At 38.0% G+C, this 22,681-nt stretch overlaps 1 protein-coding gene across 2 annotated transcripts in view; it reads left to right on the top strand.

Moving 5' to 3' along the window:
- Nucleotides 1-22,681, top strand: part of SEC23A (SEC23 homolog A, COPII coat complex component) — a 49,726-nt gene that overhangs the window by 11,368 nt on the left and 15,677 nt on the right. For both annotated transcript variants that reach the window (XM_073349100.1, XM_073349101.1), the window contains 10 exons: nucleotides 2,616-2,673; nucleotides 3,011-3,097; nucleotides 4,581-4,817; nucleotides 4,930-5,009; nucleotides 7,676-7,820; nucleotides 10,111-10,269; nucleotides 10,836-10,951; nucleotides 13,778-13,901; nucleotides 18,581-18,661; nucleotides 19,770-19,859. In XM_073349100.1, the coding sequence (XP_073205201.1) occupies nucleotides 2,616-2,673; nucleotides 3,011-3,097; nucleotides 4,581-4,817; nucleotides 4,930-5,009; nucleotides 7,676-7,820; nucleotides 10,111-10,269; nucleotides 10,836-10,951; nucleotides 13,778-13,901; nucleotides 18,581-18,661; nucleotides 19,770-19,859 (1,177 nt within the window). The remainder of the gene's footprint in view (nucleotides 1-2,615; nucleotides 2,674-3,010; nucleotides 3,098-4,580; nucleotides 4,818-4,929; nucleotides 5,010-7,675; nucleotides 7,821-10,110; nucleotides 10,270-10,835; nucleotides 10,952-13,777; nucleotides 13,902-18,580; nucleotides 18,662-19,769; nucleotides 19,860-22,681) is intronic.

The raw sequence follows: 22,681 nt of genomic DNA, 5'->3' as shown, positions 1-22,681 counted from the left end.
CTCTCTGTGGCCTGTGTTACACAGGAGGTCAGACGAGATGATCTGCTCATCCCTTCTGGCGTTAAAATGTATGAATTGGCACAGTTTCATTAACTTCAGTAGAGCTAGGCCTATTTACAGCAGCTGAGGATCTGATCCAAAGACTTTAGTGGTCATCTTTCATTAACTGTTCTGCCCTATTACTGCTGCTGTCAGGAGAAGACAAGAATAAGGTTAAAAAAATACTAGGAAACACATACTACTTATTTGTCTAAAGACAGTGGGTGGGATTTTCAAAAGCGCCTACGTGACTTGGCACAAGTTCCATTGACTTTTATTATTATTGTTATGGGGTAATAATAATTACTGACCTCTGTAATTTTATATCCTCAGATGAAAGGTGCTATATACTTAAAAAAACCCCACATGGTGACCTGTATCTAAAATTTTTGGATTTTGGACATCCTGAATATATGACATAGCTGTCTTAGGGTGTGTCTCTATTAAAGAAATTTGTTGTGTTTAAACTCAGTTAATTATTTTTTATCATGTCTAAGTGGAAGCTATTGCATTAATATCCTGTTTGCAAAAAGAAGGCTGAGAAAATAATACCTCTGAAGATCAGCTGGCTTGGGATGTGGTAGACAGAGTTGGCATGTACCTTTTCTGTTTGCACAGTCTAACATGGTTTACGTTACTGCAAATAGCAGTGTTGGTGCAATTTGAAATGCGTGTATCTATTTTAATTTTTAGGAGGACTTAAGAAATTATAGGTATTTGGTTTATCTTCAGTTAGGGACTTTTGCTCTTGGGTATACTTGGAAAACCAGAACATTTATATAAAAACAGTGTATTAATCCTCTCCACCACCCGTTATTACTGAAGGAATCTTTTTGAGTAGGAGTTTTCCTTTTATCATGCTAACTTCTCCTTTTGTCTGGACCAGTAGTGAACCCATTATTATTATTATTATTTGTATTACAAGTAACATCAACGGGCCTGAACCCATTGTTCTAGGCACTGTACATACATATAGTAAGAAAGAGTCTCTGAACCCAAGAGCGTGCATCTAACCAGACAAGATAGATGGAAGGTAAGAGAAAGGAAGTATTACTTTCCCCATTTTACAGGTCGAGAACTGAGACAGAGAGACATAGAGTGACTTGCCTAAAACCGCACAGGAAGTCTGTGTAAGAGCTGGGACTGAACCTGGCCTCCTACATCCTAGTTCAATGCCTTAATTATCATCCTTCCTTTCTAATAGCCATGATACTGTGTTAATTACAGCAACTCTTCACTTAAAGTCGTCCCAGTTAATGTTGTTACATTGCTGATCAGTTAGGGAACATACTCGTTTAAAGTTGCGCAGTGCTCCCTTATAACGTTGTTCCGCAGCTGCCTGCTTTCTCCACTGCTTGCAGAAAGAGCAGCCATTTGGAGCGAGCTGGTGGGGGCTCGGAACCAGGGTGGACCGGCAGCCCCCATCATCTCCCTGCTCCCCTAAGTTCCCTGTGCCACAGTGGCCCAGCAGGCTATCAATTGCCAGCAGTTCAGCTGTCCCTCCCCCCACTGCCCTTTGCTGCTCTTGCCCTCTGCCTTGGAGCTGCTCTCAGGAGCCTCCTGCTTGCTGTGCAGGTGGAGGAGGGGGGAAGAGGGAGGCTAATGTCAGGGTGTCCCCCACCCACCTGCTCCTGCCCTTGCCCTCTGCTTACCCCCTCTCTATAGAGCCGGGGCGGGGTGGGGAGGGGGAGACAGGGCTCAGGATGGAGGGAGCTTGCTGGCAGCAGCTGCTGTCTCAATTTGCTGATCTACTTAAAAAGGCAATGTACTTAGAGTGGGGTTAGCGTACTTAAAGGGGCAATGCGCATCTTTCTCTCTCTCTCTCACGCAGGTTGTGTGTCTCTGTCTGCCATGCTGTCTCCCCTCCCTCCATTTGTGCTGCCTTGTAGAGTGTGATACTACATTAACAACAATGTGTTAACCCTTGAGAGCTCAGCCAAGTGCTAGTTCATCATTTAGCAGTAAGGCATTCCCTGGGAAGTATCCCACCCTCTTCCACCCTCTGACTTAAACACCTCAATCAAGCTTCACAATCATCATTGCTGTGTACAGTATTAAATTGTTTGTTTAAAACTTATACTCTGTGTGTGTGTGTGTGTGTGTGTGTGTATATATATATATATATATATATATATATAAATATATATATAAAATATAATCTTTTGTCTGGTGAAATTTTTTCCCCTGGAACCTAACCCCCCCTATTTACGTTAATTTTTATGGGGAAATTGGATTCCCTTAACATCGTTTTGCTTAAAGTTGTATTTTTCAGGAACATAACTACAACGTTAAGTGAGGAGTTACTGTATATCAGTCTGCTGCTACTGAAATAATTACGAAGTTATACATTCTTTATTGTGAATTTACAGCAGGATCATTAAGGAGAAGATGCATTGTGAGGGGGGAAATTCTTGTTTGAAGCGCACACATCTTTGACAATTAGGAAAAAGGGCATGATAAACAGATAAAGGGTGAATCCATGTCATATGTACACACAACATATGTATTTAGTGTCAAAGCCCCTTGGTAATGTAAAACAAACTATTACTAATACTTTTCTAATTTTATTTTTATAGCCAAGTGGATTATCGAGCAAAACTTTGGGCTTGCAATTTTTGTTATCAAAGAAATCAGGTAAGAAAATAAAGTATTCAGACTATAGTTGCATCTGATGAAGTGAGCTGTAGCTCACGAAAGCTTATGCTCAAATAAATTTGTTAGTCTCTAAGGTGCCACAAGTACTCCTTTTCTTTTTGAGACTATAGAATGACCCTATTAGGAATGGTGCATTTAATTTTCCTCCTATAAATTATACATGTGAATTGGAATTGCCAACAGGATGCTAAACATGCGGATGTCTGCCCATTTTGAGACAGAAGCAAATAATATATGCAGATGTTTATTTTTCAGTGTTTTTCTGTAACTTGTAATTTTGAAATGTGTACTTAATGGTTTTTTTTTGCTTTTGCAGTTTCCTCCTACTTACGCTGGTATATCAGAGATGAACCAGCCTGCAGAACTTTTGCCTCAGTTTTCTAGTATTGAATATGTAGTACAGGTAAAAAAACAAACAAATAAAATCTTTGACATTAAATTGCATTGAAGCTAGCTATGTAGAGTATGGCTTATTTTACTTTTGTTTTGATTTAGTAGTGATTAAAATGCAGTGAATAATTTACACGTTTTCAGTTGTAGACCTTTGACCGGTATCATCCATTGGAAATGGAGAGTACTATTTTTGATTATAGTGACTATAATAAAATTATAGGAACATTATCTGATTATTAAGGGCAATACAAGAGAGGGAAGCTCTATATGTTGTAGAGATTTAAGCTTCTGTTGGGATGTGTTTCTTCATGAGGAGTTCAGTTCTCTTGTGCTTGTTTTGGAGAAACCATTTTATTGCTGCTTGCCAACATAACTTAGATCAAGTTTTAGTGAATAGTTGGTCTTTGAAGTGAGGATTATATCTGAATAATCATGGATTGATATTGGAACCAATTTATTTCTAGGAGAAGGTGAGTAGTGAACTGGTTAAGTTTACAGATAACTGTTTTTTGGCCAATCAGTTAATATAATTTGGATTTTCTTATTTAATTGTAATACCGACAGACCCTGGTAGGTGGGATTGAATTTGGGACCTCTGAATCTTAGGGTATGAGCCTCTACTGCATGAGTTAAAAACTATGTGGCCCTTAGCCAACACTGTAGCAGACTCATCAGTCTCAAGCTGGGCTAGGTGCCACTAGTGGGGGACAGAGTGCCACACCAAGCAGGCATAGCTAACATAATTTATCTATCTCCATTTCATCATGGTAGGGCATGGGAGTGTCTTAGTAGAGATTAGTAGAGGAAAAAAGCCATGCAACAAGAAACTGCGAAAAATAAATAAATTAGAATAAATAAAAAATAAATAAATTAGACTGGAAAAGGAAGGAGTTAGGAGGGGACTGCAGTGAGGCATTCAGATTAAGAAAGGTAAAGTTAAAATTTGTCAGCCCACTCCTTTTGGCTAGCTTTGTAATACTAGATAAAAGGGAACACTTGCTGAAATTACAGGGGAATGATTTTAGAATGAGGGGAACTGCTAATGTATCAAGTCAAACTATGGAATGAAATGTCACAGAAGATCTAATACTGTTTCTGTTTTTTTTTTTTCTAAGTTTTGATAAATTTAATGACCACTAGCACTTTGAGTAATACTTTGTTTTTCATCTTGTAAGGTTAATAACATTATCACATGATTCAAAATTATCTGGTGAGGCCTGGAAGGAATTTGTTCTTCTATATTGAACATGGCACTTTTGGATAGAGTTAATTATGGTACCGAGTTCACACTCCTGTGCAGCATTAGGTATTGGCCACTGCCTCGGGTGGGTTGCCAAATTGGATTGAGCATTGGTCTGAGCTAGTGTGGCAAATTCTATATTTACTAAAATTTATATAACTTGAACAAAGTTTATTTTTGCAATTTGATTATTTTCTGTACAATATATACTGCCCAATGTGCTTTTTCACTTAGTTATTATTATTTCTTAAAGCGTGGTCCTCAGATGCCTTTGATATTTCTTTACGTTGTGGACACGTGCATGGAAGATGAAGATTTGCAAGCCCTGAAGGAATCCATGCAAATGTCATTAAGTCTCTTACCACCAACTGCTTTGGTAGGTCTTATTACATTTGGGAGAATGGTGCAGGTCCATGAGCTTGGTTGTGAAGGAATTTCAAAAAGCTATGTCTTCAGAGGCACAAAGGACCTATCTGCAAAACAACTTCAGGTAACAGACAAAAAACAATTAAAAACCCCTCAAACCCTGAAAATGATCATAATGGTGAATTTCAAGATGCTCTGTAATCAAATTATATATATATAGTTACTTTTTTTTACAGGAAATGTTGGGGCTTACTAAAGTATCTGTTTCACAAGTAGGCCGGGGTCCTCAAGTACAGCAGCCACCACCTTCTAACAGGTATTATTTAAAAAAATAAAAAAAAAAAAAATCATTGCTAAATTGCTTTACCAGAAAACTTTACCTCATGATTTTTTTTCTGGTGTGATTGATACAACTAGAGGGTCACACATTTTGTTGCTTTAGTAGGTTGAGTGTTGTGTGTTATCCTACATTTTTTAATGCAAATGGCTTTTTAGGTTTAAGGATCATATGAGAAGGTTTCTGGAGAGCAGAATCTTAGCTTGGCTGTCCTTAGAGACTGTGAATGTAGTTTTGGAAGCTGAGGCTGGAAGAGTTGTGACAGTAATGAATTTCCCATTAGAAAATAATGGGGAAAGTCTGTCCCAGATAAGACTCCCCCTCTTACCATACATACTGGTCATTCTAAGGGGGACTCTAATAGTCAAATTGCTTTAACCATTTCAAGGGATAACTAGAACATCTAACATGGTAACATTTGTAGCGTAGATGGAAGCTTAGGCTGTAAAGGTGGTATAGGAAAAGAAGCCCTTGAGGAATTCCACCACGATTTCAGCAATTTCCATCCCACCATCAACCTCAGCCTGGACCAGTCCACACAAGAGATCCACTTCCTGGACGCTACGGTGCTAATAAGCGATGGTCACATAAAGACCACCTTATACCAGAAACCTACTATCCTCTATTCCTACCTACATGCCTCCAGCTTTCATCCGGACCACACCACATGATCCATTGTTTACAGCCAAGCTCTATGATACAACTGCATTTGCTCCAACCCCTCAGACAGAGACAAACAGCTACAAGATCTCTATCAAGCATTCTTACAACTACAATACCCACCTGCTGAAGTGAAGAAACAGATTGACAGAGCCAGAAGAGTACTCAGAAGTCACCTACTACAGGACAGGCCCAACAAAGAAAATAACAGAACGCCACTAGCCATCACCTTCAGCTCCCAACTAAAACCTCTCCAACGCATCATCAGGGATCTACAACCTATCCTGAAGGAATACCCATCACTCTCTTAGATTTTGGGAGACAGGCCAGTCCTTGCTTACAGACAGCCCCCCAACCTGAAGCAAATACTCACCAGCAACCACACAACAGAACCACTAACCCAGGAACCTAGCCTTGCAACAAAGTCCGTTGCCAACTGTGTCCACATATCTATTCAGGGGACACCATCACAGGGCCTAATCACATCAGCCACACTATCTAGAGGCTTGTTCACCTGCACGTCTACCAATGTGATATATGCCATCATGTGCCAGCAATGCCCCTCTGCCATGTACATTGGTAAACTGGACAGTCTCTACGTAAAAGAATAAATGGACACAAATCAGACGTCAAGAATTATAACATTCAAAAACCAGTTGGAGAACACTTCAGTCTCTCTGGTCACTCGATTACAGACCTAAAAGTGGCAATACTTTAACAAAAAACCTTCAAGAACAGACTCCAAGGAGAGACTGCTGAATTGGAATTAATTTGCAAACTGGATACAATTAACTTAGGCTTGAATAGAGACTGGGAGTGGATGGGTCATTACACAAAGTAAAACTATTTCCTCTTGTTTATTCTGCCGCCCCCCCCCCCCCGTTCCTCAGATGTTTTTGTCAACTGCTGGAAATGGCCCACCTTGATTATCACTACAAAAGGTCTCTTCTCTCCCTCCCCCCCCCCCCCCCCCGGCTCTCCTGCTGGTAATAGCTCACCTTAAGTGATCACTCTGGTTTCAGTGCGTATGGTAACACGCATTGTTTCATGTTCTCTATGTATATAAATCTCCCCACTGTATTTTCCACTGAGTGCATCCAATGAAGTGAGTTATAGCTCACGAAAGCTTATGCTCAAATAAATGTTAGTCTCTAAGGTGCCACAAGTACTCCTTTTCTTTTTGCGAATACAGACTAACACGGCTGCTACTCTGAAACCTGTCAGTTTAAGGAGAAGGGATTCCACATTTAAGAATGCATTTGATTCACCCTTCAAAAAGATTTTACTAAAAGATCCCTGTCTACAAGGGTAGTTTGCTTGCAGACATCAGTATTTGTGGCCTTTCTGCTATTTCCATTGTTTCTGACATGTTTTTCATGACTTCTTCCGAAGATGTATTTTAACAAACTTACTGTGCCTCAGCACATTTGAGAATATATAGAGGTGCTGTTTCTGTCTTCCTATGTGTATGAATATATCCAACATTTTAAAATATATCAACAGAAGTATTTATCAATATATATTTCGATCTTTCATTCTCTTAGATATGATGATAGGCAAAAAAGGCTATTTGCTAAATAATCCATTGGGATTTAGATTCCTAGACAATTCTGAAAATTTTACCCCTTAACATTTTCATTTTGTCTTCCCTCCAAGATTATCCTCTTTCCTTTAGTCTCTGTCTCAAATTCCCATGGTGACCTGATGTGTTTTTTGTCTGCATGTAGTTCCTTCTGGACCCTGGTTGCCTTGCTACAGTGCTCCATGTGGAGCTTCCTGTCTCCTTAGGCTGAGCATGCCGTGTATGTAGTGCTTCCAGACCTTGCCAGCCTGTTGAGCAAGAGACTGTGCTCTGAACCCAGATTTGGATCTTTGGCATTGCAATCTAACACGTTGCCATTGAATTACTAGTCCTGATTATTTTTTAAAAGTCATATAGCCAAAAGAATCCTAAAGCTAACATAATGCCATTTATCTATATTTAGATTCCTACAGCCAGTGCAGAAAATTGATATGAATCTTACTGATCTTTTGGGTGAATTACAACGGGATCCTTGGCCTGTTCCACAAGGGAAGAGACCTTTGCGTTCCTCTGGAGTGGCTCTTTCTATAGCTGTAGGACTCCTTGAGGTAATAGTTTGACCTAAAATTGTTTTTAAATGTCACTAGATCACTGTCCTACATAAAACCTATGGCGGATGCTGCAATCAACACATAACAATAACAATCTCTGTAATTCATGTATATTAGTCTTGTGTTCAGATTCAGATAAACATGACATTTACTGAATTTTCCTCTATTTAATCTGAGTAAATGCATGCATCTCATTCTGTTTTTATATTCCACACAATTATGTTACTACCTTATGCTTGTTTAGTTGGTGACTTTTTGTCTTTTAGTTTAGATTAAAGGAAGTCCACCAGTCTTTTATTACTATATTAACTTCATATTTATATTCCCAAAAGTGTGCAGGGCACTCTATGAAGCAAGAGTACTGTCCTGGTCAAAGAGCTAAGAATCTGTATTGAAAGTGTATTGAGCAAAGAGGGAGAAGGAAATGGGATGCAGCCCAAGATTTTTAAAAATACATTTTTTCTTAGTTCTTGACTAATATATCCAGTTATTTTTATTACCCTTTGTCTTTTAGTTGTTTAAATCATGCCTGTTTGCTTTGACTGTGTTTGTTACAAATCTTTTTTTATACCTATTTTTGTTCGATTCTTCATTGTAATTTCTTAGCCTTTTCCTTAATTTCTATTTTTGTTGTTTTTATTCCCTTCCTATTTTAACTCTTTCCCATTTTGATTTTTGTGACTTTTGTTTATAACTCTTTACTAATTAACACTATTTTCTACAGTTTTTAACCCTTAGTCAGTAGTCTGTTCTTCCTATTCCCTTCCCTTTAAGAATTGTCTCTTTGCTTTGGATACTGAAAGCCAATGGTATTGTGGCAGCATACTTGTCTGGGCTCCTTCCTTCAAGTCTCTAAACAGCGCAGCCTCCTCTACCTGTAATGTTACTTTGCAGCCTTTGTAGTCATATATTTGGGTGATGATACCTGTTAAAGTAGTGAGGGCAGCTTGTCAAGATGCTCATGGTCACTGCTGGGCTTGTGAAATCTTGCCTGTGTTCTCCCCTACCCTTGTGGACTTTCTGTGTTAATGGGATTTAATTTACATAAGTTTACTTACCTTTAAAGGTTGTATTTCCTCACAGGAATAACCTAGAAGGTTTCTTTATGATGTGTTTTTTTTTTTTTTCCTCCCCAACTAATCAGTACAGCGTGGGAAGGGTCTCACTTTGGTTGAGTTTAACTGAGATGTTTCATGTGCCTGCACATGTTCTATGGGTTTTTTTAAAAAGACCATAGCAGAAAGGTGAGTGACTGTTTTATATCCCAGCTTAGCTGAAAAAGACTGGGGGAACTGTTATGTTTTTTTCTGATTTAAAATCCATTTTTGAGATTAGTCTCTTTTGGCACCTCGCAGGCCGAGAGTCCTTTTAACTTCTATTGTTCCTCTTTATGTCATTAAAGATGTATTGACACCAAGGGGAACAAACTTTAATTTAAAGAAGTGAATTCAGTCCTAGTGAAAATTGTCAGGTTGGTTGCTCTGGTGACAAAAATCCTGTTTAACTATAGAAGAGGTTGAGTTTGGGCAACAAACTGCAAGCTTCCCCTTGCTTTTATGCTGCTTCCAGAAGGATCCACCTCTAAGGAGGAGAAACTAGTTCAGCCTCCATACCCGTTCAATTCTCTGCTGAGACTGCCAGTTGTGTGGTGGACACCTCTTGAGCAGAAACTAGCTTCTTGTTTTCTAGGCACTAATATCTAATATTTGCCCCTCTCTGATATTTTTATCTCTCAAGACACTCACATGGAAACAAGATGTTTTGTACGAAGGTTCCATTTGTTTCTGCAGTTTATTTTCCATATTACGTCATTATTTTGTGATGACAACCATTTCAGTAACAAGTTGATGTAATGGCACTAAGAGGAGTGTTGTGATTTCAGAATATGGAAGCAGATAAAATTTTGAACGTAAAGATAGTCTCCCCTCCCCCCCATTCAGCTATAATTAATAGGGAAAGAGAAATACCCAAAATACCATGGACCAGATCCTCAATTTGTGTAAATTATCTTAGCTCAGTTGAAGTCAGTAGAGTAGTGACTAGCAGAGGATCCGACCTCAGATATATGCAGAACTGTCTTAAAAGTGAAAAATACTAGTTTTAGTGAGGCAAGAATGGTATTTTAAGTTAAACTACTACTCAGAATTTTGAGATATTCTAATTGTTTACTTTAGTCTAAGCAATACAACAGATACAAATTCATAGTTGTTTCCTCTATTAATATTATGTACTAACTGTTATTATAGCAAAAAGAGTTGCTCTCTGAGATTTTCTTTCTGTCTTACAGTGTACATTCCCTAATACTGGTGCACATATTTTGATGTTCATTGGAGGACCAGGCACTCAAGGACCTGGGATGGTTGTAGGGGATGAACTGAAGTTACCTATAAGATCATGGCACGACATTGAAAAAGACAATGCTAATTATGTTAAAAAGGCTACTAAGGTAAGACTTACCAATAGATGGGGAAGAGAGATGTAAATTTTTTTTATTTGACAGATAATTAGAATAAGACATTTGATATTAGAATATGTATAAAGTGATATAGAACTTAGACATTTTTGTTGTTGTTGAACTTTCCTTGAATAACTACATATCTTCCAAAATTTCATAAGGATTTTCAGTACATTGAGTGAGAACCTGATTCAACTCCAATTTAAGTGACTGGGAGTGTTTCCACTGACTTAGTAGGAGTTGGATCAGGGCCTTAATGCACAGTGATCAAGAACGGTAGCATTGATTTTTAAGTAGAATGCCACCTTGATCAATCTACCACAAATTATCTTTTAAGCTGGCTGGGAAAAGTAGGGAATAGTCAAAAAAAAGTTCTAGACCTTTCTCACTTAGTTTTTACTTCTCAAAAAAAGATCTTTTAGCCAATGTTAGAGTATAATATGGATACAATTTAATTTAGCTGTTGTACAATAATTCTGAGAGCTTATGTTTTAACGTTAAAGTGTGGCAAGTTCAGTTTGCATATTGTTATAAATGCATTTTAATCTTGTATTTAGCATTTTGAATCTCTGGCTAATCGTGCTGCTACAACTGGTCATGTTATTGACATATATGCATGTGCACTAGATCAGACTGGTCTTCTGGAGATGAAGTGCTGTCCCAACTATACTGGGTATGTGACTAATTTGTTTAAAGTAGTTTATGAAGGTGCACTTTAAAAAGAAAGTATTTAAAATAGAGTGGTCATTACCTAACAAAAAATACTAATGACTTTGTTTTAGTTCCAAATGATAGAAGGAAAAATCACTACTCCATGTCTGTGTACTGTGATCGTGGATAGCTTGCATATAGACCTAAATTGTTGTGAACCTGGGAAGAATTTGTCACCATAATTTTGGGTTTAATTATGAGGGCATATACTCTCATTAATTTTAACATTAAATATTTGGGGCTTAGATAGTGTAAATGTCCTTTAAAAATATTTAGCCTGTGTACTGTTGCCAAATAATCTATTTTTCCTTTCCATATATGTATCTTGGGCTTCAGTAATGCTCACGCACACACCTTTTTCACAGTGATCTTTTATTTCTTTTACATTTTTGTTCTTCCTTTTGTCCTTGGATTGAGGCGGAAATCTTTCTTCTCTAGATGTCATTTTTTGAGTGTCTTGAATTTCTTCATGCATGATGTACTGTGTATAGTGTGTTCTTGACCTCCCTGAAAACATTCTCTTTACTATTGAGTTGGATAATAAACTAAGTTTTTTCAGAACAATGTGTTAGATCTTTTATTGTCTCTAGTCTGACTTCCTCTCATTTCACTCTGCTGAAACTACTTTCATCAAGGATTCAAACAGCCCTCTTCTTGGCCACATCTTCAGTTCTTTACGCCTTCCTTATCATCCTTGACCACTCTACTGCCTTGCACTGTGAGCCATACTCTACTTGAGTGTCTTGCTTCCTTCACCTTTCATATTACTGCTCTCTCCTGATTCTTCTCCTTCTCTGGCTGTTCTGAGTGGTTTTTGGGGGGAGGATGGAGAAGGAGTGGGCTGTTGTCTTCCTTCTCTTTCCCACTGCCCATGGGGATATCACAGCGATCTGTCCTTGGAGCCTTCATCTTCTTGCTTACCCTTTCTCTGGACATTCTGATTCACTCATGCAGTTTCAACTATAGTCTCTGTGTTGATGACTCTCAAATTCTTCACTCCTGACTTATCTCCATTCATTCAGTCATGTCTCTGACGTCTCCTGGATGGCATCACCAGTAAAGCTTACCATGGTCAAAACAAATACTGATCTTTCCAGTGAAACTCTCTGCTCTCCCCCAGTCTGTCTCACTATTGACACCACCCCACCCTCATCCTTTATGTCACTCAAGGCCATGGCATGGGGTTAATCTTTGACTCCTCTGTCTGCACTGCCTCTTACATGTCCAAATCCTGCCACTTCTTGCTGTACAATTTTTCTAAGTTCCACCCTTTCAGTCCCGACAGCTAAAATTCCCTCAGGCTTTCATAATTTCCCATATTGATTACTGTAACCTCTTGCTTTGTGGCCTTCTGGACTCTCATGTTACCTACCCGTCTTGCTTTGTGGCTTCCTGGACTCTCATGTTACCTACCCCTCTACAGTTAGTACAAAATTCTGTCGCTAAGATTATTTTCCATGCCTGTAATGTGATCATGTCAACCCCTCTTAGAATCCCACTACTAGCTCTTGTTCCTCTGTCACATCAAGTTCAAGCTTCTTGTACTTCAAGTCAAGGTGCTATGTAATTCTGCCCCTTCCTCTGTCTCTTTCTGCAATGCCCCAGCCCATTCTGGCCCCTCCAACAATACCAGCCTTGACATCCTGTTTGTCTACTTCTCTCACTGTCTGTTGCTATGTTGCCTGCTAGGCATAGGGTTGTTGTTTCTGAGTTGGTTCCCCATAGTTGTTGTTTTCTCCATATTTAAATAACTCTTGAAGACGCACTTCTACTGTGTTGAGTACCAGAAACTAGTCAATTTATAAAGGGAAAGTTGGAGGGCAGAACTTAACACAAAACTTATCAACCGTATTATTAAAAACATGGATGCCTTATATTTGTACACTGTGAGCACTACTGGGGATACACACTAATCATGTCTTATGCTCATTCCTTAAATGCTAATCATATAGATTTAAAAATACTTCACTGCTCAATATGAGTAGTTACAGATTGCAGTGCAGTCAAAGTAATTTCATCTTCAATGAGCACTGCTGAGCTCACACACAAAATGTGTTTTATGAGAATAGATTCAGGTTTGAAATAATTACTTATCTGAGAGAGGCAAAACGATATGGGAAAGTATCAGAATATTAGGATAAGTTAATCAACGGATGCATTTCCGCAAGGCAGGGTTAAAAACTAGCTGTAATGATAAAGTCCAGTGCAATGTTTTCTCCAGTTGAAGCTTTTTTGAATTAAGAGCCTGATGACTTTGACATGCTGATCTTGTAAGAAACCTAATTACAAAGTTCCCCATTAGAAACCTGTTTACAAAGTTCCCCATTAAGCTTTATGATGAGATAATTGAAAGTAGCTTCTGTTAAGGTGATTTTGAAAAAAATTTTTCAGAATATTTCATAGTGAACTGTTTTTACTTTAAACTCGGAGGGTATATCTACACTGCAGTTAGACACCCGCAGCAGGCCCGTGCCTGCTGGCTCAGGCTGTGGGGCTGTTTAATTACAGTGTGGACTTCCCAGCTCGGGCTGGAGCCCAGGCTCTGGGACCCTTAGGGAAGTCTACAGTGCGATTAAACAGCCCCGCAACCCAAGTCCTGTGAGCCCAAGTCAGCTGGCAGAGGCCAGCCGTGGGTGTCTAATTGTAGTGTAGATATATTCTTTGATAGCTCTTTGAGAGCTAAGTTAAGTATATCCTGTTTGCTAAATTAATGCATAATAAGTCGTCCAGATGCTTTCTAGTTGTGTTTCTGTGTTTTATCTTGGTATTTTTTTGGTCTTTCATCCAGAGGCTACATGGTAATGGGAGACTCTTTCAATACATCCTTATTCAAACAAACCTTTCAGAGAGTATTTACCAAAGATATGCAAGGGCAATTTAAAATGGGATTTGGTGGCACTTTAGAAATAAAGGTAAGAGTCAAAACTTAATATGAATATTATTAGGGTCTGATGTTGTATTCCCTCCTTCCACTTCCCTTAGGTACCACTGCAGATGTGGTCAGACTTAAACTCATGCACATGTTAGAAATTCAGAAGTTCTAACAAATCAAGTCTAGTGATGTATTTGCATTGCTTATAGTAGCGGTTCAGTAACCTTTCATTTTAAACCTTTATTTTTAGGGATTTATTACTTTACCATAAAAATAGGGTCTTGAGGCAAGAGTGCTTGGGATCCTGTTTCTCTTATTTAGGCAAAACAATCCTTAATCCAACATACATGCTCGTCAGCTGAGGCTATGCATATCCAGCGCAACATGCCTTGGGGGCTACAGTGTGTGGGCAGGCATGGTAGTTAACCCTTCTAGCACATTTTGAGCATTAAGAAGAGATCCTTTTCTGTTGCCAGCACCGGGATAAGAGGCTTTCTATATTCTTTCTTCCCAACCTTCTTCCCACCATTGCACCTGTACAGTAGAGGCTCAAATCCAATGGAAAGTACAGTCTGTATCCGAAATTCAGATATATACATTGATTGATGTCCTGAGAGATTTTGTTATATATCAGAAGAAACAAAATAATATACTAGGTATGCCAATGTGAGGAAGCATGAAGCAAATTTTAAGTAATGTGAAAACTAATCTGGTCTGCTGTAATGGGAATTCAAAAGGCCAGATGATCATTTGGTACCTTTCAGTGCTTGTTTGTCCCCTCCTGTATGTATGGCTCAGAAACCTGGGAGCAACTGTGACTAGGGAGAGTTCCTGGTAGCATGTCTTCCTTGGAGGTGTCCTGCCAGGGCCCAGAGTTGGTGTGGAGGTGCAAGGGCCATCATTGTAGCTGCACACTGGCCTCCCACAAATCCTCGAGGATCAGGTGTGGGGTCCCAGGACTTTCTCTATACGGGGAACCTGCCCCCATCAGGAAAATGGCCCTACCCATGAGAACCCTACCAATCAGAGTGGGGGCCAGGAGGGCCATTTGGCCTGGCTTCAAGCTTAAAAGGGGCCTCAAATTTAGACACGTGTTAATTTTTTGGCGTTTGATAAGTTTTGCAACTTGTTTTTATGCACATCCATATTGGACCAAAATGAGAGAGACACACTCAGCTTAAAGCTGCAAATTTAAGTAAATAAGAGAAGTGATTTGTTAAAAGACATAATTTTTTTGTTAACTGATATAGATTTTGTCCTATTAAGGAGTTAAAAATGTTCATAAATATTAATAAAAATATATAGGTTCTGATGACACAAGATTAGACTGTGATGAACGTGTCCTCTCAGATCAGCTGATTATATAAACAAACCATGACTAGGCTGGTGCTGGATCAAGTGCGCGTTGAAGGTAGAGAATTGTTACTTTTAGTGTCTTTATAGTTTTAGGTATAGTTGACTAAGGAATTATTTATGTGTGAGAATTCCTCATTCTTATTTTCATATGGTAGCTAAAAGAGGTGACTGGTTGGTTGGTTGAGCCCTTGCTTGGCCATCATCGTAGGCTTTTGTAGTCTATAGGCCCAAATTCAAGAAGGAGATGTGCCAACAGTAACAGATGCAGAAGAAGATCCTGTGTACGATCAAGAAACTCAACAGCAACAGGAAGATGTAAATATTACTCAGCAAGAGCAATTCATGAGTACTACAGGTTTGACTGTGGCTGACATTGGAATTATTGACAAGAGCAGTGCTGCTCAACTGGAATCTTTCCTTCAAATTAGTTGTTTTGAAATTCCAAGTAACATTCCATAAGATGCTGATAATCGTGCTTTCCCTACTTGTCTGCTTACAAAAACTCTTCCAAATGGTGAGACATGCATAAGAGACTGGTTATGCTGGAGTACGGAAAAACAATCTCTGTACTGTGCACCCTGCTTCATATTGAACAAAAGTGATGCAAATGCATCAGTTCTCTTTGATCAATCAGGATGGAGCATCAACAGAGGTTGGAGGAAGTTGAAAGACTGAATACCATCATATGAGAGTTGAACGTCACACAAAGAAAACTCTGTTACATGGAAATCAGCCAGTAGGGCAGCATCAGCTGAAAGTTCAGTTGAGAATTTACTCTTGGCTGAACTCTGTACAGAAACTAATAACTGGAAAAAACTTCTTGAGTGCATCCTGAATGTTATCTTCTTTCTTTCTGAGCAGGGACTGGCTTTCTTTGGTTCCAGTCAACGTATTGGTGATCATGCAAATGGAAACTTTCTAGGCATAGTTGAGCTCCTCAGCAAATATGACCCACTTTTATGAGAGCATGTAAAATGTGTTCGAGAGTTGCAAGAGAGTCAAAAGCACATGCAAGTCCATTATCTCTCCACACGCATACAGAACGAGTTTATTGAGCTATGTGGGTCATTCGTACAAACAACAATTCTTGATGAGATTCGAAATGCCAAGTATTTTTAAATCATTGTGGATGCCACTCCAGATTGTTCTCACAAGGAACAGACTACTATGGTTAAGATGTTAAGATTGTAGATAGGTTTATTTTGTTTGATAATTCCACGAGAAAAACTGAAAAAGAAATTGCTACTTGAGTTCTAGCAATTCTAGAAGGTTTTAAGTTAGATTTTCAAGTCTGCATTGGTAAAGCCTATGACAATGGATCTAATAAGGCTGGGAAGTGCAAAGGAGTACAAGCAGCTCTGCTTGAGCATAATTCAAACAATAACTGTATTTTCTTCAATTGTGGAAACCACACACTAAACCTTGTAGGTGTTGACTATGCTGAATCATGCAAGGAGGCAATTACTTACTTTGGAACTGTTCAGCAAATGTACAGTCTCTCCAGTAGCAGTCCACAAGGGTGGGAAATTCTGAAGCAATATCTTCCTGTTTCACTGCATGGGATGTCCAAAACTAGATGGTCTGCATGGATTGATGGTGTTCAACTAGTTATGCAGCATTTAATTCAGTGAGAAAGGCTTAAATGAGCTTGAATCTTTCAATCTCACTGCTCGGGCTCGAACTGAACTTCAGTCTATTCAGAAGCACATGTCCAAATTTGAATGCGTTCTGATGTCATCTTTGTGGATGAAGCTACTTACAATGATCCACCAAACTAATCTGGTAATTGAAGCACGCAATGCTACACTTGATGGTGAGAGGGATAACACCGAAAGTTTTATCAATTACATTCAACAGATTTGTGAACAATGGGATGCGATCCTGACCGAGTCCAAATTAGTAGCGCAGAATATTGGCATTTCATCTGAGTTCTCCACCAATCGCAATTTACCGACTGAATCTGATGCCGAGCATCATTATAGGGTCAATGTCTTCCTTGTCATCATTGACTCTATTCAGTCAGGTCTTACACGTCGATTTGAGTCACAGCGACTAATTTGTACCCTTTTTGAGTTTCTTTGGCAGTTCAACAGACTGAATAATGAAGATCTACTTTCTGCAGCTGAACAATTTCAGCAACAGTACAACAAAGAAATCTCAAAAGATCTCAGTGACAAGGTCATCTTCCTCAAACGAATATATTCCACAAACTTTAAATTGGATTGCAAGCCAAAGGAATTGCTTCAAGAAATACTCGAACTTGGACTCTCTGGGATGTTTCCTAATATCACAATTGCATTGCGTATTTTTGTCAGTTTGCCTGCATCAGTGGCTTCAGGTGAACACCCCTTCAACGTGTTGAAGCAAGTAAAGAACAATCACCGTTCAACTATGGGACAAGAGCATTTGAATGGGCTCACTATGCTTAATACCAACTGTGACATTGCATGAAAGCTAAATATTTCCTCAATAATAAGTGCATTTGCACAGAAAAAGGCTAGAAAAGCATTTGTTAAATAAAAAGATATTCAAATTATGTCTCACTCTTTTTTGGTGCCTCATTTTGTTTTCATGTGACATCATTTTTTATTTTTATTATGGCTAGGGGCCTCAAAAGCTGGAAGTGGCCCAGGTCTCTCTGGACCTCTGAGAGAGCCTGCTCTTGGGTATTTCCTTTCCTAAAGCCCCCTCAGGAGGATTTTATTACTGGAAGTAATGATCTGGTCTTCTTGTTTTGTATGTACATAGCTATGAAATTGGTTGAAGAAATTGGCAAGGGTAAATAGGGAAACCCAACTCTTTCAGGACACCATTGTACGATACAGCTGTATTAGAATAATTTAAGTTATTAGATGTTGATTTTACCAAAGCATGTTTAGGAGATACAGAATATTAATTTAATATGATATTTGTACAATCGTATGGCCCATCCCACAGCCCCTCATCTGAGCCTTATCTCATGAATATTTTAATGATTGTATCTTCAGTAGAAAATGCCTTTAGTTATGTGATGTAGACATCACCTATAATATGCTTTCTGGGGCACTCAGAGGTCTAAGTAGTAGTAGGTGTTCTTTATATGCTATAATTCATAAACAATACAATTTCAGACTTAGAAAACTACACATGAGGCAGAGTTCACTTTTTAGATTTGCATGTTTGCAACAGCAGTTGGCTTTGTTTGCTGAAAGAATTATAAATATACTGAACATCCTATGTATTTATAACCTCTTCTAAAGGTGTGGATGAAACACTGAACACCCGCCAGAAGGGTTAAAAGAAAAATAAATGTTATTTTATCAGTATTGAATGTATAAGTAAGCATAGCTCTATATGTGACCTGTTTTTCTTTTAAATATAAAGACCTCAAGAGAAATCAAGATTTCAGGAGCTATTGGACCCTGTGTCTCTCTCAATTCCAAAGGACCTTGTGTGTCAGAAAATGTAAGTTACTTTTGTTGTAAGTGGGTGCAATTTTGAATTGCTAGAAAATAAAACCTAGGTTTTCTCGATTTGTAGAGGAATGTACTGGTACTACTTAATTATTGGATCAAAACCCCTGTCTAAATCATTATCAGCATTTCAAAATTTGTTCATGAACGGTTTTTCAGATATGCCCCTGACTCACGCCTCAAGGCCCCCAGTCATCAGAGGGCTATATACAGAGTCTGGTGAATTTAGGTGGTTAGGTTTTTTAAAATATATTGGATATATTTTAATTCTCTGTTTTTGGATGGACACCAACGGTGAAGTAGTTTTTTCACTGTGTTCTCTGCTCTCTTATAAGACCACAGTTCCATGAAGTCCTACATCCTGTGGCCCATTTATGTTGTATCATGACGTTGCATCAATACGTAATATTCTATCAATATGATATAATGTAAAAACACACAAAAACATGCACAGCCTAACTACAAATATAGCAAAAATAAGTATTAAACCAGTGACGGGGAACTAAACATTTAGGAAGTTTGATAAGTATCCAGTATGTAGGAATTTATTTGACCAGTGGAAGCATCTATCTAGCCCCAAGAACCGCTCTTGCACAATCACCATCTCTCTCCTAAGCCAACCTTGTGCCCATATAGTTATACCTCTGGCCACTTTCTTAGAGGACGTTTAGTAGCCTGTTACCTCCATCTGACTTTCCTGCTGCCACCTTTGTGATGGAGGAATACCACCTTCTCTTCCCCTTTCCATTCCCTTCCTGTGATGTCTGTCCTTCCATACTCTTTCTGTGCCATCTTGGGAGTGCCCCTTATTGCCTTCCCTATGGAGTTTTGCTTTCTTCTGCCCCCAATTGGTGCCTGTTCTTCTGCTCTTTCTGAGGGAACTGGCCTGCAGCTGTTGCTCATGTTGGCAGCCTCTCTGCCTCTAGAAGCCAGTAGAGGGAGCCTTGAGGATCCATAACAGAGAGGAAATAGTGGAAACAGTGGCCTGTAGTGATCAGATGCAAGAAGTGCATCATTTTTTTTATCACTCTATATGTATATTAGTGAACAACAACAAAATATTCCTGTTTTAAAAATCATTCTATATGATTTATTGACAGGAGATAGGAACAGGAGGTACATGTCAATGGAAGATCTGTGGCCTTAATCCCAATACAACCCTTGCGCTGTATTTTGAGGTGGTCAATCAGGTAAGAGAAGTTTCACTCCACTTGTAATAAACTCAAAACACAGTAGTTTGATTTTTATGTAAATCTTGAGTACTGTATTTTATTTTTACTACTCCCTCAACCATTCCCACAGTCTATTACCATCCTCAGTCAAGTTTTTAAATTGATTTGTATCCACCCAATGTGATGAGTTGACTGTTTATAAATGTTACATTACGAACACTAGCAGCGATCCATTTATTGAATGACAGATATCAGAAGATAGAATAACAAATGAGTGTTTATTAGCTGTAAAATGTTTACTTTTTAATACATAAAAAAAACCTAGATAATTGTAAATTCTGCCATTTAAGCTTCAATAAGCAGATAATCTAGTGATAAGAGAGGAATTGGTATAGTGTAGTTGGAGAAAAAATTGGAGAGTTACATTGTACATTGCTTTTAACCAGATATATAAATATGCGGCTTTACATTGTTGTGCATTTTTCTTCAAATTAGTAAAAAACAAAAAAACAAAATAAAACACCAAAACCAACCAACCAAATCTTTGATCTTTATAAATATTTTAGCAAGTTTTCAGACTGTTGTAAACACTCTTTAATATGCATTGTTGGATTGAATTCAGCAGTTCCAGGTTTTGATTTTGCAGTAAACTGAATATTAACATGTTTCTTCATGTGAGAACAGAAGCCAGAGTGGTACTTTGAATGTTGATATTTTAGGTTTAAGTCTCTCTCTGTAGGTGAAGGCAAAGGATTCTGTTCCAGATGAATAAAGACTTATTTCAATTTGCAGATACATCTATTCTGTACCGCCTGAGAAGAGAGAGGAAAAAATAATTCCTTATTTCTTTTAATAGGCAAAACTACAATGTTCTCTTTAAAATCCTCAGTAATATTGACTCAAAATACCCATATGTAACAAACAGCAATTGTAATAGCTCTGCATTACCAAATAGATGTTGAGAGTTTGGAAAATAATGTAGTACTTTAGTAGTAACTGAATGTATTTTTCTGTACTGTATTTCTGTTTTGAAATATGGATTGTTTTGGTTGTCAAATTGAATGTTACAGATCAGACCTTAAATCTTAGGCATCTGCAATTGTGCACATCCATTTGTACGTGCCTAACATAAACCAATACTTGATGTATGCATATAAATCAGGGATTTATGAACATACTTGGCCAATTACTTGCTATCAGCATGAGCAAACATCTGATTTACATGTGTAAATTAGATGTACACAAATGGCTGCCCCCATGTAACTTTGAAAATGTCGTCCTGTGTATGAAATTCTAGGCTACTATCAAATTGTTGGTTATTCTTTGTCTAGATAGGGGTTCTGAAAATCTACATTTGTTATTCCTGAAGCATATTTAAATTGCTAATTATTAGAAGTGTTATGGATTAATTAGAAATGCTTGAAACTTGAAGAAAACATAAGTTTTATTCTGTTCACCTCCAAAGAGGGAGGAGGTTGTTTTCTCAAGCCATTGTGGCAAAGATTTCAAACATGACAATCTGTATCTTGCACCCAGATATAGTAGGAGAGAACAGAGATGCAAAATAAGTTCTGAGCAAGACTTGTAGCAATCCTTGTTTTTAAAACTACGATTAATTCAAGTGAGAAGGTATGAAAATCTTTTAGACTCAGTAAATGGTTATAAGCATTGGAAAAATAGATATGACAGTCAGCTTTTGTAAAATAAAAATTGAAGAGAGACCTGCTCAGTGATTGATGATTTACATTTACTTTAGATTTACTTATTAAAATTCCTGTAGAGCTAAATTTTTTTTACACTCTTGCAAAAAGTGCCAATGTCCTACGTAATTATTAGAATAACTACATTCTACCCACTTATTCTCTCTGCATTTGCAATTGGATACATTATTTTTCACTTCTTGTCTGAAACTGTTGTGTAATATTGCTTTTCCTATTGAACAGCTTCATCATTACACCTCATTTTTTGCTGCATTTCAGTAGTAGGTGAAATGATTCATGTATAGTTGGTAAAGCACTCCGGGGATCCTTCAACATGAAAGGTGTCACGTAAATATAATGTTAAGCCTCTGTTTTTAAAATTAGGATGATATCTGCCTTCATTAAGATGAATTAGATATAATTTGCCTTCCTCTTTGTGAATTTTCACTAGACAGCCACCCCCAAGAAATTTATAGTATGTTAGAGGTGTATCGTAGCTCAAAAATTTCCAGATAAGATTGCATTAATTATGCTTCACTTAAATTTAACAAGGTAGTCTTCTATTTATGGTTACTTCTATTTCTGTTAGGTTTGTACTGCAGTATATTTGAGACATCCTAGTTTGTAGAAAAAGGCAAAATGTTTGCTATTTTTTCCCCTTCAGTTGCAGAATATGATGTTTTCAGTGTATTTCCCCCATTGCAGCCACAACTGAATTTAATTTTAATGTTCTATTGTTTAATCTGTATAAATTAATATCTGGTATGCTATGTTCTTTTGTACAGTTGAGTTGAAACATAGATTTAACCCAGATGTTTGCAGCACCGGTCGTATTGTATTCCTTTTCTACTGAAATATGATTGTCACAAAAAGTTTCACAGAAACAATAAGGAGTTCAGCATACCAGAAGATACTGTGAAATGGGGAAAAGTGAACATAAAATCAGCATTAGCCAGTAAACATTATGTATGTGTGTGTATATAATTTTTTGTAAATCGTATCTATTGTTTTGCGATTTAACAATCGCTAACATAGTTTTAAAAGTCAGCCTTACACAGAAAAGTGTATAAAATGGCGATTTAATAAACTAACGCTTCTCAGCATCCACTTATCGTCAGGCATATTTTGAAAACTAAAGTA

Source organism: Lepidochelys kempii, chromosome 6 (assembly GCF_965140265.1).
Source record: "Lepidochelys kempii isolate rLepKem1 chromosome 6, rLepKem1.hap2, whole genome shotgun sequence".
In the NCBI taxonomy this organism is placed as follows: Eukaryota; Metazoa; Chordata; order Testudines; family Cheloniidae; genus Lepidochelys; species Lepidochelys kempii.
The sequence above is the reverse complement of the archived record's forward strand: the minus strand, read 5'-3'. Positions and strand labels throughout refer to the sequence as shown.